The 17,483-nt window shown below is 40.4% G+C and overlaps 2 protein-coding genes and 1 non-coding gene across 5 annotated transcripts in view; all 3 read right to left on the reverse strand.

The window, feature by feature from the left end:
• lrp3 (low density lipoprotein receptor-related protein 3) overlaps positions 1 to 2,185 on the reverse strand; it is a 29,950-nt gene extending 27,765 nt beyond the window's left edge. Inside the window, exon 1 of the mRNA XM_051960423.1 lies at positions 1,962 to 2,185. Within this exon, the coding sequence (XP_051816383.1) occupies positions 1,962 to 2,154 (193 nt within the window). The 5' untranslated portion in view covers positions 2,155 to 2,185. The remainder of the gene's footprint in view (positions 1 to 1,961) is intronic.
• The window catches only part of LOC110965115 (dnaJ homolog subfamily A member 2), a 29,213-nt gene that overhangs the window by 9,228 nt on the left and 2,502 nt on the right, over positions 1 to 17,483 (reverse strand). Inside the window, exons 3-8 of one of the 3 annotated variants that reach the window (XM_051960517.1) lie at positions 17,019 to 17,248; positions 16,783 to 16,863; positions 16,536 to 16,669; positions 16,234 to 16,430; positions 11,802 to 11,946; positions 11,296 to 11,423 (exon numbers count right to left, since the gene is read on the reverse strand). In XM_051960517.1, coding sequence (XP_051816477.1) covers positions 11,296 to 11,423; positions 11,802 to 11,946; positions 16,234 to 16,430; positions 16,536 to 16,669; positions 16,783 to 16,863; positions 17,019 to 17,248 — 915 coding nt within the window. The remainder of the gene's footprint in view (positions 1 to 11,295; positions 11,424 to 11,801; positions 11,947 to 16,233; positions 16,431 to 16,535; positions 16,670 to 16,782; positions 16,864 to 17,018; positions 17,249 to 17,483) is intronic. The other 2 variants (XM_051960523.1, XM_051960522.1) reach the window with 2 other exon arrangements.
• Positions 4,548 to 4,621, reverse strand: trnat-agu (transfer RNA threonine (anticodon AGU)). The gene has a single exon. It is a non-coding gene; the product is annotated as a tRNA-Thr (tRNA).

The raw sequence follows: 17,483 nt of genomic DNA on the forward strand, positions 1-17,483 counted from the left end.
TTGTAAGAATATATGCCTAAAATGTACTTTATATTTTAGATCGAAATGAGATGAATATGCAGCATTATTATTTTACTCCTGTAGCTGGTTAGGTGGAGCAACTTCAACTACTTTAGGTATAGTTTGATAGTTCAGTCCTTAACTTCAGTGGTTCATGAGATGTTTTTTTAACCGCAAAATATCAGCTATGAAACTAGTAACTACAGCTGTAGTGGAGAATAAAACATTCCTAGCTTAAATGGAGTACAGAAGAGCAGAGTACTTAGATCCTTTATTTCAATAAAAGTATAGTAATGTTGAAATACTCAACTACAAGTCAAAGTCCTGCATGGAAAATCTTAGTTAAATAAAAGTACACAAGGTTTAGCAACAAAATGTAGTTAAAGTATTGTGGTAAAAGTTCTGGTTTGGTCCCTCTGATTGATATATTGTTATATCTGATATAAATGTACTGTCGCCACTGTCGCCTGGGGCTTGCTCTGGGGGTCAGGCATACGGGTTCTGTAAAGCATCTTGAGACAATTTGACTGTAATTGTAACTATATAAATAAAACTGAACTGAATTGAAGTGAAATATATATCAGATACACAAATCTGTTTCCAGTTTCTTCTCTCATCTTTGAAATTTGATAAGACGTTAGACCAATCCAAGTGAGAAGCTTAGAGGGAAAAAAAATCTGCATTTGGTGAGGATGTCAGTCATCTGAAACATGAACCCGACTACACACTGATGTGAGTAAGAAGTCAACAGTAACTAAATCTAGCTGATAAATGAAGTGGAGAATAAAGTGCAAGATTTCCTCTGAAATGCAGTGGAATAAGAGAAGAAAGTAACATATAACTGAAAATTTCACAATCTTCCTTCAGTGCAGTGCTCGCGAGTACTCTTAGTTAGTTACCTTCCAGCATATTAATTAAGCAACATAAATTTTAAAAATATATGAAAAAAAAAACAGGAACCTGTAAAATTGTACTTGTAGTTGTAGTGAACACTGTAAATGTACCTAGATAAGCCTTCCACTGACACAAGAGCAGAGGAATTGTGAGAGGAGTACGTGGATTAAGGTTGTGCTGCTGCATTAAGCCCTTTAATTTTTCATTCACGTCGTTCTCAAATACAGAATGTAATCCTCTGGAGCTCTGACAGTGTGTCTGAAAAACGCAAAAATAGAGAGATGCTGCTCTCACTGCTTCCTAAGCTGTAAAACTGTACAGCTGGTGTGTGTGTGTATGTGTGTGTGTGTGTTTAGAAGTGTCAAACAAGCCCGACCTGAGTTTGTGATGGTGTTTGTGTTGAATGGAGTGTGTAGAAAATCCTCTGCCCTCCTCACACACCTCTGAAACCTCTGACAGAGTTGGTGTTTGTCTCTTGCGTCCTCCTCCTTTATTTCCATGCCAATAAAGTGCAGGCTATGATAACAGAGGGAGGGTGGGGGAGGCGGAGGGGGAGGCAGGGATTGACTGGCTGCAGGGAAGCAGTGATGTAATGCTGATAGCAGCATCACATTTGTGAAAGAGCATCCATGTTTCCACACTAACCCTGATCATTTCCACCACAGATCATACGGCCGCAGGTCTGAGACTCTCATCTTCTCTGCATCCCATCACAACAATGAAAACACTCCGTCTTCATCTACCATATCACTTCATCAGAGTGACACTGGAGACAGCAGCAGACACAATTACAGCCTCTGCTACCCCCTCGGCAGTGAGCACCAGGCTGCCCAGGTGCCAGTGATGTAATGACATTAGAGGGTTCACATTAAAGCAGCTCCAGTGGTGTTAAAGAGGCAAACAGCCTCCAGGAAACACTCCATCTGCTCTGTGGATTCTCCTGCAGGATCTGCACCACTTGCGTGCCACCATGTGTTCGCGGGGATTTACAGCAGAGCTATGTAAACAAATGTGCACAGATTTGCAGTTAAACGTCACAGCGGTGGAGACGCATTGTTGTTTCTCACCTGCACAGAGGGTCGCGGAGCGGAGCAGCAGCAGCAGCAGCAGCAGCAGCAGTCTCATGGTCCGGCCGCCCAGCACCGCTGATATTATCTCCCACTGCAGCTCCACGGTTCGCTCGACATGTGTGAGACCCAGCGAGGCTCCTTCATCTGGGTTCAGCTCAGACACACCGACAGTCCTCACTGGTAAAAGCATTGTGTCCTTTGCAGCGGCAGCAGAGACTCCAGCGTCAAGTTAGATACACGACACCAGCCAGTTCAGCTGGTCTCCTTCAAAGTAAAAGCCGCGTTTTGCAGCGGCTTTTATTGCGATTCAGTTGAACAGTGCATTTGAAGACGTACTAGTTGGACACATTTATTCGTTTTATCTTATAGATTTCCTTTCACAGATTATTACAATGGGTCAGTGTTTTAAATGTTTTAAGTGTAGCCCACTTATAACATTTAAAATGTGTGTGGAAGCAAGGACCACCAGACTAAAAAACAGTTTCTATCCACAGGCTATCATACTACTAAATCAGTGACTATACTATCTATAAATAGCATTATTTTGCACATATCTCCTGCCCATGAACATATCAGCATTCACTACCTGTCAACATCTGTTCACATATGATAGTACTGCACAAGATTCTAACATTTGCACAAATAATTTATTTTTTTTAACCATTTTTTTATTTTGTGTTATTTTTTCATTTTATTCTATTTGATTTGATTTCATTTTATTATTTTGTGAAAGAAATCACAATATAAGAATGTCATTACTCGGGGTACTGCGTTTCTGCTGTATAAATGGCAATAAAGTTCTTGAATCTGGAATCTTAAACCGAAATAAACATTGGTGCAGTGGTGAAAAGACACTATTTCGCAAATTTATTTTGCAAGTATTGGGCTGCACAATTTCGCCTTGCAGCTAGAAGATTCTCGGTTCGCGTCCCAGTCTTCCTGGGATCTTCCTGCATGAAGTTTGCATGTTCTCTCTGTGCATGTGTGGATTTTCTCCAGGTGCTACAGCTTCCTCCCAGAGTCCAAAAACATGCTGAGGTTAATTGGTAATTCTAAATTGTCTGCAGGTGTGAATGTGAATTACTTGTCTGTATATATGAACCCTGTGATAGACTGGTGTCTTGTCCAGGAACCCCTGCCTTCACCCTAAGTCAGCTGGGATAGACTCCAGCTCCTCTGCAACCCTAAGGAGAATTAAGCGAAGTATAAATATGGATGAATAATACAATAATAAGTATAATTAACATATTGCATAATTTCACTGAATAGCCACAACATTCAAACCACCTCTGTAAGTTGTAGAGGTTTGGCTCCATGGATCAAACTTGTTGTTTCTCCGCACACCCAACAGATGCTTAGTTAGAGTTAAAATGAGGTAAATATGGTAGGCCAAGTGAACATCTTCTTTGTTGTTTGTGTTCCTCAAACATTCCTGAACCAATGTTTTGCAGTGTGACAGGATGCATTTTCCTGCTAAAAGAGACATTGTCAGTGTCAGTAGGAAAAATCGCTGGTCAAAGTAACATCTGTATAAATGTAGCACCTAAGGTTTCCCAGTAGCACATTTTTAGAGCATCATAGTTACTCCTGCCTTCTTCCCACAGTGTATCCTGCCGCTATCTCTTGCCCATACACACTTAGCCATCCATGTGACATAAAACAAGATATGCTCCATGCTTATTCCATGATCCAGCTCTTCCACCCAGGGCGCCCACTGTAGTTGCTTTCAGGAGCAGACCAGGTGTACAACATTCATTCTATGATACTGCTGTATCAGCAATTACATCAGAAATTAGATATTAAAATACAACAACATAAATAAAAGATACCAGCAAAACGTGTATTGAAACTGAATGTTTTAAAATTTCAAAAATGTAATAGAAGAACAATGATCTAAGGTGCATAAAAATAGAGCACATGATGATAAAGCATAATACAAAAGGTTAATTTTCGATAAATGTATCAATTAGTGTATTCCCAACAAAAGGCAAACAAAGCACTATATATTATAAAAAAGAAACTGCGATAGAAGTGTTTGAGAAGAGAGGTTTGCGGAGTTTTATTTTGAAATCAAAGCCGTTCTCAATCTGCTCTCAATGCGGCTCACTGTCTGTTCTGATTCACGTCTAAAAGGAGAAAAGTGATTTCACATTATTCTGGCTTTTTAAAAGGCACTGCTTTCCTCCTCCTCCTGGTGAATATACCAAGATAGACCCCTGAGAGACAGACGACCCCACAAACATGCACTGACTCCTTGAAATGACAGCACAGACAGCCCTGCTTTCATGTTTTCCTTCTTCTGTCCCTCCATTGTAGTCTGACGACTTCTTGGACCACTTATAATCATGCCGTTTCACTGTCGCCCCCATGTTGGACAAATGTCTTGCACTGCAAGTCTTACAGAGTTAGTGCAATGCACTGTCCATTTCCGTTGCAGTTTCTACATTTTATGAACACCAAGAGGCGTGTTTCTGCAGGACACAAAAATGACTTGACTGTTTAACATTTAACTGTCCTTTATTTAGCCTGTGTTCGACACCAAATAAGAGGAACAAAAGAATGAACGGAGTGTCCGACACGAAAAGGCACCGCTGGGATTCGAACCCAGGATCTCCTGTTTACTAGACAGGCGCTTTAACCAACTAAGCCACGGCGCCGGTGATGTGCTAGGGAGGAATTTGGCTGTTATCAACACTGATTTAAGTCTCTGAGGCAGTGATGTCATGGTCGGTATATGATTCAACAGTACCCGACATCGCAACTAATTCATATGTTACATGGATTACATTGGACAGCCACACAATTAAAACGTCCTAACTGATACTATGTAGCTCTCCTTTGTGCCACAAAAACCACAGACCTCAGAAGTTGTGAGGTTTGACCTCCACTGCTCAGCCTTGTTTTTCAAGTACATCCCACAGATGCTCAGTGGACTTAAGGTCTTGTAAAATTGGAGGCAAACAGAACCTCCTGAATTCTTCCCTATGTTTTTCAAACCATTCCTGAACAATGTTTGCAGGCGTAGCAGGCCGCACCATGCTGCTTGGAAAGATGAGACCTCTTGCCATCAGGGCAATACCGGTGTACCATGTGTCCTAGTATAGGTTTCTTATATGAGGACTCACTATCTTATGAGAATAGGTGTTTCGTATTGAGATTAATAAATAGCTTATTCACTACCAAATGAGAGGAATTGCTTTTTATTTCAATCCGAATGCACTAAAGAAAATAAGGCAGTTAATTGCAATAATTAAATGAGTTCATAGTACAAGACAGATGTGACTTTGCAACTCCACAGTTACACTTAAAGACTTATAAATATTACTACCGTTCAATAAGTTTAGGGTCTATTCCAGGCATATTCATGTTTTCCAGAAACACAATTTTCCACAAGGACAATTTTTTCTATTCATCCTGCTAACAGAATTGCACAAGGGTTTTCTAATCATCAATTAGCCTTTCAACATTATTAAGCTAGTATAATGTAGCATTAGAACACAGGAGTGATGTGCGGAAATGTTCCTCTGTCGCCTATGTAGATATTCCATTAAAATCAGTCGTTTCCAGGTAGAATAGTCTTTACCACATTAATGATGTATTTCTGATTAAGTTAATGTTATCTTCATCGAAAAAAAATGCTTTTCTTTCAAAAATAAGGAAATTTCTTAATGATCCCCAAACTTTGAACGGTAGTGTAGTTGTTAGTGGAAATTTTCCCCTTCTTTGGTAAATCAAGATGTGACTGAAAGAATTGTGTTGTTGCCAACATAATACCATAAACGTCAGAATCAGGGATCTAAATCTCATCCTTAACCATCTTCATATCAAAATAATCAGCCTTAGCTTCCTCGTCAGGGGTGGAGCTAAGTGACCCCAGGGTGCTACCTGAAATCTGGCCACCCCACACAACCAACACTAAACATGTAACTCACTGAACCGTTATATCCTAAGCCCAACGTGATCTAAATGTAACAATTAAATAATCAATACTTGGAACAATGGTTCCAGATTTTTTTAATCAAGCTGAAGGTTTCATCTAACAGCTTATTGCACGAGTCCTTGTGGTGCACTTTTATATGACAGTCATGCTGGCGTAAATAAATGACAAAAATTACTCTTTGACCTAGAGCAATTTACCCTGCAGAAAAACAGACATCAGTCTCTGTACCACAGAAATAGTGACTATTTATTAGTACCTCTCCAACGCGGTGTCTTCCCAATTTTATACATTTTCAGCCAGAAGAAATCCACTGGTCAAATAAATACTCACTGGAATCAAAAGTTGGCACAGGCATACCAGAGATTTGTACGTCCTTAAAATATGACATTTGATTTTTTCAAATTCTGTTTTTTGTGTCCCAGTCTACTATGCACAAACACACCTATTAAACCAAATTACTTGTGTGATTAGTAGTGAGCTCTACAGGATAAAAAACATTTCAGTTCAAACTGAATCTACAGTTTACAGCTGGGACTGAGACGAGCTGTTATAATCAGAAACTATCTCAGTGTTAATCAATCTGCTTGTCTTTCCATTTACTCAGATTTCATTGCGGACTGACTGTGATCTCATTCACTTCATCAGGGGCCTGACTGATAACGGAAACTTTTTTTTAGAAAGACTTGGTCAGGTGTCATTGATGTCAGCAGAGAATAGCTGGCAGTCGGTACAGACAAAATCCTTGGATTAGCTCTGTCACTGACACCATTATAGAGCGAACAGTTGATTGGTTTTCCAGTGGGATATTTTGAAGCTCCGAGTGCTTCACATGATTTTCTATCCCTTTCTGTGTTTGATGGTACCTGTATCTGGAACTGAAATCTCAGAAAGGAGAAGATCTGCTTGGTAAGGTGCAACCATTCCAGGTATTTACTGTTTGTGAATAATAATGAGAATGAAGAAGGAACATAGCACCACTTAGGACCTGATATTTCAACAATTTATTCAACAACTTCATAGACATTTCTTAAGAAGTGTGCTGCTTTATTTGATGTTTGATAAGTGCAGAACCAAAGCTTTTACATGCACATGGTCTCAGCACAGATACATACTATAGGTTTTTCTCATTTCACTTATCATTTCTTCTTTGGAAAAAAAAAAAAAAAAAATCACACAGCTTGGAATACAGCAGCTGATGAGCTTACCAACAACCACTTCAATGATATACACAATAACCATTTCTCTTTGAATTAAAATGTAAAGAAAGAAAAAAACTGAGTAAAAACCTACAAAGAAAATAAAGCTGTAAAAATCAGAAACAAATCCTACAAATGGCGCTGAGTGGATGAGTCCATGAATCTGCACGTCACATTGCTCAGCTGCTTTGTATCCATATGCACATTGGTTAGTTTTTAAATTACTGTAAATACTATGAAAACAAAATGCAAGTCACACACTCAGCAAACAAGAAAACATTCCTTTCATTGACTGATCTGGAGTTCCATTAGCGGAGGGATTGGACTTGAACAGAGAAAGAGAAGGGGTGGGGGGTTCACCTTGAACACCCAGATCATAGTCCTACATGGCGTGGTGTTCACTGGGGCAACCACTTGTTTAGATACTCTTAAATATTTTATAGGACTTCTACCATGAAGTTGCTGTTTAAAGTGTCTAAATTTGTTTCAGGGTGCAGTGTATAAGTCTCTCGCTACGCCCAGTGTGAGTTCCACACACAAAGATCAAATGATCAAGCACTTCAGTTAATCACATTAATCAACAATCTCAGGTGCAGGCTTCAATATATTACTGGATCTGTGTCTGAGGAGCTACCAAGCTTTTCAGCCTGACAGGAGACTTGTTTACTCCTGCAACTCGTGCATTTACTCCCCCAGGTGGAATGGATGGATGGACTATGTGTGTGTGTGTGTGTTGTGTGTGTGTGTGGTGTGTGTGTGTGTGTGTGTGTGTGTGTGTGTGTGTGTGTGTGTGTGCGTGCGTGCGTGCAAGCTTGAGTGAGAGTTGAGACTACTGGTGGGCACACTGTACCCCGGCCCATGGTGGCCGCCCCTCATTCAGAGCTGTCGTTGTACGCCTCTCTGCGGCTACCCGACGTTGAGCTCTGGCTGACATCATAATCCTGCAGGTCGACCTCCTCGTGTCTCCAGTGATGATGGGCGGCTCTGACCTTGATGGCAGCATGTCTTCCAGCTCCTACACATGGAAAACATTCATCATAATGCAGCTTTAACAGACAGCCTTATTACGTTTTCGAAGCATGCACTCGTGTCAAAGGGTTGCAGGTGATGCCTGCAGCGCTACAGAAGGGATTTTGGCCGTTACAGTAGAGCAACTTTATTCAGTAATAAGAAGAATTGTGACTGAGTGAATCCAGCTCATGGCCAGAGTAACATTAACACCTGTGTGGAATAATTGTACATTTAGCTGCAAATTCCTCCTCTGTGGAGGCCTGATAGCCTAGCCATGCTATACCCATGTTTCTGACGGCACAAGGGTCTCGGAAGCTCGACAGGGAGGGAGGCGGGCTAAAAGGTTGTCTATTCAAATCCCTCTGCAGCAATTGGGTAGGTATACAACCAATCAACGCAACGAATAGGCTGACGTAGTTCCTTGAGCGCCGGCGGATTGTGGCTAAGTCCCATTAGTTTCCCAACCAGCGGAGCCAACTGGGTATTTTAAGGATTTGCCATATCCCGTCGGCATAAGTCCAAAATACGTCTTTCTTCTCAATGAAACACTTAAGTGCCGTCCTTTGTTTATCTTTCAAGTTGAATTTAGCTTCAAATCTTTAAGGGCTGTGGCCAAAGCCAAGTCGAAAGATAACTGTTTATCTGTGCGCCGGTTGTTTCTGTCAGAATCGTCACGCCTCTGTTGTCACTTCGTTACGCGCCCGCCTTCTGACTCTACACTTCATGGTGATTGGTCCGGCCAGTTTTAGGAGCATCCAGCCTCGAGCCTTATGGAGGGTAACTAGACCCACTCTGGCAGAGAATTAAATTTGTTGCCGCGGGTTGTCTAGTGCGGCTAGGCTAGAGGCCTGAGGCTTCTATACAAACACTGAAGGAGTGAGAGTTCATTTGCTCCGGCTGAACTATACTTATTTACAAATAAGTTTTACCAAAAGGACTGTTTCACAAACTAACAAATTAATAATGTATAAAATCTATTGTTAATGAACAGAAAATCATAAAAACAGATTTATCCTTGTTCACAATCTTTCCTTAATGTGTATCAATGTATTAGTGTCCTTAATTGTCTGTATTAACTACTCTGCATGGCCCTCGCTATACTTGATGTGCTCATCTACACACTGTTTGAATTTACTACCAGCTATATGTAGTGTCCAAGAGCCATACACCATAACAGTAAACTATGAATCAGTTTGTACTTTTTATGCACCATCTATCTCATGCATGTATCCTATTGTGTGTTATATGTTCCTTGTTCCCCACCCCCTCTACCTCTTCTGCTTCTCTCAACAGCAGCAGATGGGTCCCCACCATATATATATATATATATAGAGTCGGGTTCTGCTCAAGGTTCTTCCCATTAAAAAGGAGTTGTTTTTTTGCCACTGTTGTCTTAGGACTGCTCTGGGGGTTTAGGCATATGGGTTCTGCGAAGTGTCTTGAGACAATCTGACCTGTAATTGGCGCTATATAAATAAAACTAGGGCTGCAACTAACGATTATTTTAATAAACGATTATTTTTCGATTAATTGATGAATCGGATAAAAAACATTTCTAATTTCCGCTTCTTTATTCAGAAATAGCAGATTTGGAATGACAGAACAAATAAGATCATTGTAGTGAAGCCTTTGTCTTCAACCATCATCAGAGGCCTCATGTCAAGTGACGGTCATGTTGTCGATGCTCTCAGTCAGACAGCTGCTTGCTGTGGTGGACATGATGTCTTTCTCATCATGAAGCCTGTCAGTGTAATTCATCCTGCCTCACTCCAACACAGACCAGTGTCTTCACTCAGACTTTTTCAGAAAATTAAAACTTGAGGCTTAATCTTCAAATTATTACCACTATAATGCATATTATAATGCATATCCAGACCATGCTTAAGCTGATTAAAGTGAAATAAAACGTATCTCTCACAGTCACACACGCCCTATCACTGCCATAAATCATCTAACAAGGAAACGCTAGCATCAGGCGAGCTACCAGAGAGCTACCAGAGAGACTGATGTTATGCTTCCTCACTTCAAAACGGAACAAATGTAGGATAATGCAGTGACTTAAGGTGCGTGTCCACTAGATGCGACACATCGCATGTGGCCTGCTGGTCTGGTTGCGGTGCGTTTGCAGCTGCGATCCGTTGTGTTTACCTGCAGCTCATTTGCATAAAGTAGACTTGACTTTTACTGTCCTCAAACATCTAAAACTAGCCTTCGGTGAACCAAAACGAGGCTCCGCGACATGGCGAGTGACGCATGAATCGCGCGACAATGAATCGATAATGAAATTCGTTGCCAAGGCTTTTAATAATCGATTATTAGCAATTTTATCGATTCGTTGTTCCAGCCCTAAATAAAACTAAATAGAATTTAACTATTTTGATCTGTAAATTTATTTGTGTTTTTCACTGTTCTGTTAATGTTAAAATATTGACAGGTAAGTGGTTAAATTCAAATTTAAGTGATTAAAATGAAAAAGTTTTTTCTCCTGGTGTTTTGTAAATTAAAAACAGATCATTAAAAATGATCAACAATCACTGACAGGCTTGAATGAAACAATATATCGTGACAAATGTTTCAGCTATAGCACCAAGCCCGAGAGTCTACTGAGAAATGTTTTTGTTATAAATAATTGTCAGACAATTTTCATAATTAATACATTAATCAGTCTAAACAATTTTAACAAACTGGAGATGAAGTTTCCTGAGCCAATGGTGACATCTGAAAACGTCATGCCTCACATCAGGAATGGCCTAAAACCTCTATATATTCTTGTTCTTAAGGACAAAGTCAATATGTGATCATTTGAGAAGCAGGAACCACAGAATGTCTTCCTACTTAGAATACTAACACATTGCTTGTTTTCTACCCATAGTGTTTGAACAAGGCACCAAACAAGCACTTTTTAGCCTAATACTGGTCAGACAGTTGTTTTGTCCGTTCTTTAACTTGACTATCAAGAATTCCTATGTGCCTACATTGTCTGTTTTGTGTACAAATTGCAAATAAAAAAAAATCTTGAATCTGACTTCATATGGAATGACAAATAGACAAGACTGTCAGTACCATAATTAACACTGTGTCAGTAAAGAGTTAGTTCAGGTCAGTAGTTCTCTGGCTGTTTCTATGTTCACGATAAAAAGACAAAAACCACAAGAAAATGATAAACTGCTAATTAAAGTCATACCGCAAGTTTCTCAGGGCTGATCCAGTTGTTGTCAGGGAACTGGACATCAAACTTGACATACAGATCTCCCTTCTCAAACGGGTTTCGGTACTGTGGCATGCCCTCACCTCGCACCACCCTGACTGAGCCTGGAAAAGAAGCACTTTGGTCAAAATTAGGTTCTCGTATACATAATTTGCATGTATTCATTCACTACCATCAGTACTTTCTTTTTTTACTAAAGGCTGAATTTGAATGGTAAGTATTAGCAGAGGATTTCCACTCTCTCCTCTAGCTATCCATAATGTATTTGCAGTGATGAATAGAAAGAATCTGCACAAACTTCAACCAATACAGCCCAAACATCAACCTAAAGCCCTGGTCAGCTGTCTAATCTAAACACATTCCTTTGTCTGGCTACATCAGCATCAGAACTTTTGACAATATTACATTGTGATTCAAAAAATCTGATGTGTGAAATGATGTTAAAATTACACAAGAAAACATAAAAGGATGAGACTGCTCACCTGGTTCAATGACTTTGCCAGCGGGGTACTTGACAACAATCTGTCTTCCATCTAAGTGTTTGAGCATAAACTGGAAGCCGCACAGCGCCTCCACCAGACCGATCTTGTGGTTCATGAAAAGGTCATTGCCATCTCGCCTGTACACCTGAAAATTGAGAAAAAGCAGTGATTAGAAATGCTTGTTAAAAAAAGGGGCTCTTTATAACCTTGGCGTTCACACAAACAGCCACAGATCAACTTTCTTATGTGACTCAACAGTCGAGCACAGATCAACACAGGATGCTCTTCTGTTTACAGTGAGATCAATTAACTGAGACTGAAAAGTTTGTCTCCCACAATCTGTCTGCTGTTCTTCTCAGGTTTGTTCATTTTTCACCGCTCACACTAAGGCCCATATCTCAAAGCTGTTTTAGTTTCAATTTTTGCGAGTTGTGTTTCTGGGAGAGAGACACTGCAGAGACCACACAGTGGCCACTGAATTTATCAATAATTTGATGTTTAAAAAACAAACAAACAAATATATAGTAATAACTGCTCATTGGAAAAATTCAAAATGACGGTCCCCATAACTGGCCAGACTGATAATCGGTCCATCCCTCGTTTAAATACTTTTGACCAAGATTTTGTTATTGTGCTGAGAATAGAGTTAAATTTCATTCAAAGCAATTGAAAAAAAATTACCAGAGGCCCAACATAAAGTTATAATTAATTTGGTCTGAGGGGCCGTTTACACGAGGACGCTTGCAGGTAAAAACGTCAAAATATTTCAACAAAATGCCCTATCGTTTATACGAGGACGGCGTTTTGGGGCCTTGAAAACGCAAAAATTTGAAACCGGCCTCCAGAGTGGAAAAGTAGAAAACGCTCCGCCGTTACGTTTCCGTCTAAACAGCAAAACGCAAAACTTTGCCGAGATCTGACCACGTCGCGTACGCGATTACGTCACATACGTGCGCCGCTGCTTTGGTTTGCCGGCCGGTACAAGGATGTAAACAAAGATGTGTGATTATTTCCATCCTTCGTACCTTCAAGCAACTCTGGCAGCTCCATGTACACTACAGGAGTCGTACCAACAAACGTACAGAATATGTACAGATTCCATTCATGAACATTTACCGCGGCGCAGATCCGAAAAGGGAGATAGTACACATGCACGTAGACATGGCAGAGTTTTATCACAGCGCCACCCAGCTGCCTGGCATGCATATCCAATCGAATTCCACACACTATACAGTCACCGTATATACGCAGATTTCCTTCAAAACCGCTCGTCTAAACGTGAAATGACAAGACGCCACTTTTGCGTTTTCTGTTAAGATGGTCCTCGTGTAAACGGCCCCTGATACACAGTTGCTGCATGACCAATTTAGACTTTGCAGACAGTGCATGTGTCTCAATTCATATAACAGGTATGGGCCTAGACTGTCGCATTGCCCCTCATACTCAATACAAGAAATACAGGGCTTCCATGAATGTTTCTGAAAGGCATTGACTTTGCACTTCACAGGTTAAAACAGCCGTCTGTGGCTCCAGGTCGATGTGGTGAGTGTGAGGTGTTCAGAGCCCAGTGGACATATAGAGAACTTCTGGGGAGTCCAGAATGTTTCACTGTATCTGGGCTCTGTCAAAGGAAAGTGTGCAAAAATGAAAGCACCTCCAAAGTCAGGCAACTACTTCAATTTTGACTCTTAATGATAAACTACAAAAAGGTGTGGATGTGGGAGAATCTGCTTGCACAGCCATTGTTTCCTGGCACGTGCAGTCAGTATGCTTGCAATGCTAACAGTGCAGAGAGGTCAGCACAGACCCATGTGGATTTGGGTGGATGATAAAATTTGCATCACACGTATTCTCCACAGAAAGTCTCTAGCGTATAGGTACAAACCAGACAAAAAGCAACAGATTTTCGTTTGGTTTAGCACATAGAAACCAAGACAACCTACTAAAACACGTCTGTTTTTGTTTAACCTAGGAGAAGAGCATACCACATTAATCCAACTACTGGAGTTGAAACAGTCTTGAAGATAGGAACCACTGTACATTGGACTTCTTATACGTAGGCCCTGTGTGCATCCATATAGGACAACTGGGTGGACAATGTGTGTGCAGATTGTCAGTCATTCAGGTCATGGTAACCCTATGTGCTTCATTCAAATGCAGCTGGGTTCTTGAAGAGAGACAAAAAAGAGAAGTCCAGTTTCTGTCGATGGAAGCACTTTGGTCTTGTTGTGAAGGTCTGCCTGACATACCATTAATCCACGAGGGAAGGATGCTAATCACTGAAGCCTTTTCTCCCATAAGCCAAACAAAAATTATGCTCATCCGTAACTATCTATCAGTCACAGACTCACATGCTCTGCTGTCAGGTTATGTTCTGTGACAGTCCGTTTCATTGAGCTCATCATCGGTGACAGCTATAATAACTGACTGCCAGATTTTCCCTCTAGTTCAGTTCTGCAGCAAAGCCATCGGGAGACACTACGAACTTGTTGTCAGTAATGTAGCTACCTTCGTGGCAGGAAATCATGTTACACAAGCCTTCAAAAACTTCTGAACCAGGCAGACTGAAAATCTGACTAAATGTGAAACACTCACTAAAAAGGGACTGAAATACTAACCAGCTTTGCAGCATTAGCATTACCATCAATCCATAATACCACACTCATACTGGTATAATACATAGTATTACAGAAAAAGATTTATTTCATTTATTTTCTAAATAAAATGGTATACCTGAATATCATCATACCACCCATGGACTAAATTTTAAAAAATCTGGTACAAAATTAAACATGATTTAAATAGATTACAGTTGTGCAAATAACCCCACAGAGACGTGATGTCTTAACTTGCTTTTACTGTGTTAGCCAAAATGTTCAACTTATCTTGTGTGTCTGTATGAACAGAAAAGCTCATTAATCAGCTAACACAGCTATTTTTGTTTCTTATTGTTTTTCAGAAATACTCAGCTGATGTTGTTCTTGTGTCATTTCAGTAACATCTAGAGCTCTCATTTTCTAAAATCAGTGTGATCTGTGTTGTTGTGGCCTGCTGTAGTAGCCTACTTTGCTTCTACCACTGACTCATGAAACCTGACATGAAAGACAGATATCCCCTGAGAGAAAGAGCCTGGGGCACTGCTACACCTCAACCTGCTGTTCCAGTCAAGCCAAAGTCAAAAAATACAGTAGAGTAATCCAGGAAAAATAGTCAACTTCCTCAGTTGACTTCTACAAAAGCACTGTGGATTACCATGACCTGGATGACTGACAAATAACTAGTGAACTTCTTTTTTCTATTCTTGTCAAGAAAGAAAAATTGCCTTCTGTTGAATCATCAGGACTACCATGACCTAGATGACTGAGAATAAACACAGACACTATCTACTCAAGTGATCTCATGTCCTCTGTTTGAAGAACGTACAGATCTGACAGCACAGTGCTGTCAAGACAATCTGGTCCTCAGCACTCAGACAGTTAAGAGGTCTGAAGCATCACCAGCTGGACCAGCTGCTGTGGCAAACTTCTCATTTCACTCTGTAACTCTCTGATAGAAATTACATACTTTTCTATTCTGTACGAGGGAAATTTACTATCAATTTTTTTAATTTACATTCATTACCCAGTAGAAAAGCACGATGTAATCAGTGGCTGTTCCACATGGAAAAAGTCATGTATGATATAGAAGACTGACAGCACCGTAGAATGACTTTTACTAGAATATAAAAATAAAAGCTAATCCTCAATTTATCTATTGTATACTATGGTGTACTAGCCTTTAGACGGCTATCAGCTGTAGAGAAACTCCCGAGTTCACCAGTGGAGGTATGAAATCCAGCCACAATGCTACAGTCACCAACAGCAGCTCTAAGCCAATAAGATTCTAGTAGGATTTTTCTTGACTATCTGAAGCTGATGTAAGCCATGAACATAACAGTTTAACTGCATAGACCAGATTCAGAGAACTAAAAACAAACAAAGATACACAAAGGCCAAGCACAATGCAAGAGCAATGAGAAAAACAGGTTCTTTTTTTTATCTCATTAATGTTTGAAGTAGCTGTGAGAACTGCTGATAGTAAGTCTTTAGTTAGTAAGTTTCTACCTGAGGTAACTGCATTTACTGCTTTATAGAAGAGAGCCGTTTCATACAGACACTGACTTACCAGTTCCCACTCTATAATCTACAAAACAGCATAACCTCAACAGAATCAAGAATGGGAAGTTGAGTCCAGGGTTGGGGAATAAATTAGAAATACGGTCACCTATTTATGGGAAGGAAATAGTAATTGTCAGATAAATCATGACGGAAAATAAAACTATGCTCGAAATAATAATGAAACAAAATTCTCTCTGTTACACAGAGTACCCTGTGGTATCAGAGGGCAGAATAAGATCAATATGGCTACAGTATTGGGGGACTCCTCAACCTACCTCATGCTCTTTTTCCTGCAGGACAAGGACTATATCCCCTGGCTCAACGCCAGGTGCCTGGTCAGCTTCCCCGCCAAAGGTAATTTTCTGGCCGTGCTTCATGCCTTTGTCCACATGTACCTCCAGAATCTTCACCTCCTTCACGACTTTCTTGCCCTCACATTTTTTACAGCGGTCTTTCTCACTGATAACTTCACCTGGAGTGGATGAGAAAAAAACAAATTGAAGGATGTGTGAAAACCAAGTCACAAAACTACACAGCAGAAACAACTGGTCATGCTTTAAATCACTGCAACCCTCACCTTCTCCATTACAATCAGTACACACAGACTGCATCTGTTGGACCATCCCTGGGGCCAGCTGTCTGATCATGATGCGCATGCCACGTCCCCGACATGCTGTACATTTTTGTACAGCACCCGTCTTGCCTCCCTGCCTGCATTCACACACACCCAGAGATGGATTAGGTGTTAGAAACATAGCATTGGTATACATCCTCTATGCAACAGACAAAATGGACTACAGCAACACGTTGGTTTTACCACTTACCCATTACAAGTGCTACACAGTACATTCTTGCTAAGCTGTAGTTTAGTTGTTTTTCCATTGTACAGGTCCTCCAGTGACACCCTATAAAAAACACAGAGGTTCAGTTAAGTGACAAGATAGCTTAGTTGGGACTACAACATTGTCTTCTATTCAACATCATACTTTATAAGTAATTCCAAATACAAAAAATACATGTAGCTCAAGTAACTTCTGTGTGTGTATAAGCTTGTTCTTACTTGAGTGGATGGACCATGTCCTCTCCTCTCCTCCGACCTCCATTTCTGGAGCGACTCCCCTGTCCGCCCATGAAGCCAAAGAGTCCACTACCAAAAATGTGGGAGAAGATGTCATCCATCCCAGGGCCACCCCCACCTCCTTCTCGCAACCCTTGTTCTCCATAGCGATCATACAATTCCTTCTTTTCAGGGTTAGTAAGCACCTCGTAGGCAAAGCTGATTTCTTTGAACTATATTTTCAGATTACATAAAACAAAGAGAAAAATACTGTATGTAATTTCAATTATCTGAATGGTACAGCAGATAAACAGAAGATTAATTACAAGGCACGGTAATTACATATAGAAAACAATGACTACAAGTTTGAACACTGAAATGAAAAATAGAAGCCTCTGTAAGTGGAGTGAAGTAGTTCACAAGAAATGATAGCAATCATTTTCTGTGAACCACACACTCAGGACTTTG

The sequence above is a fragment of the Acanthochromis polyacanthus genome, chromosome 2 (genome assembly GCF_021347895.1).
Source record: "Acanthochromis polyacanthus isolate Apoly-LR-REF ecotype Palm Island chromosome 2, KAUST_Apoly_ChrSc, whole genome shotgun sequence".
NCBI classification, from domain to species: Eukaryota; Metazoa; Chordata; class Actinopteri; family Pomacentridae; genus Acanthochromis; species Acanthochromis polyacanthus.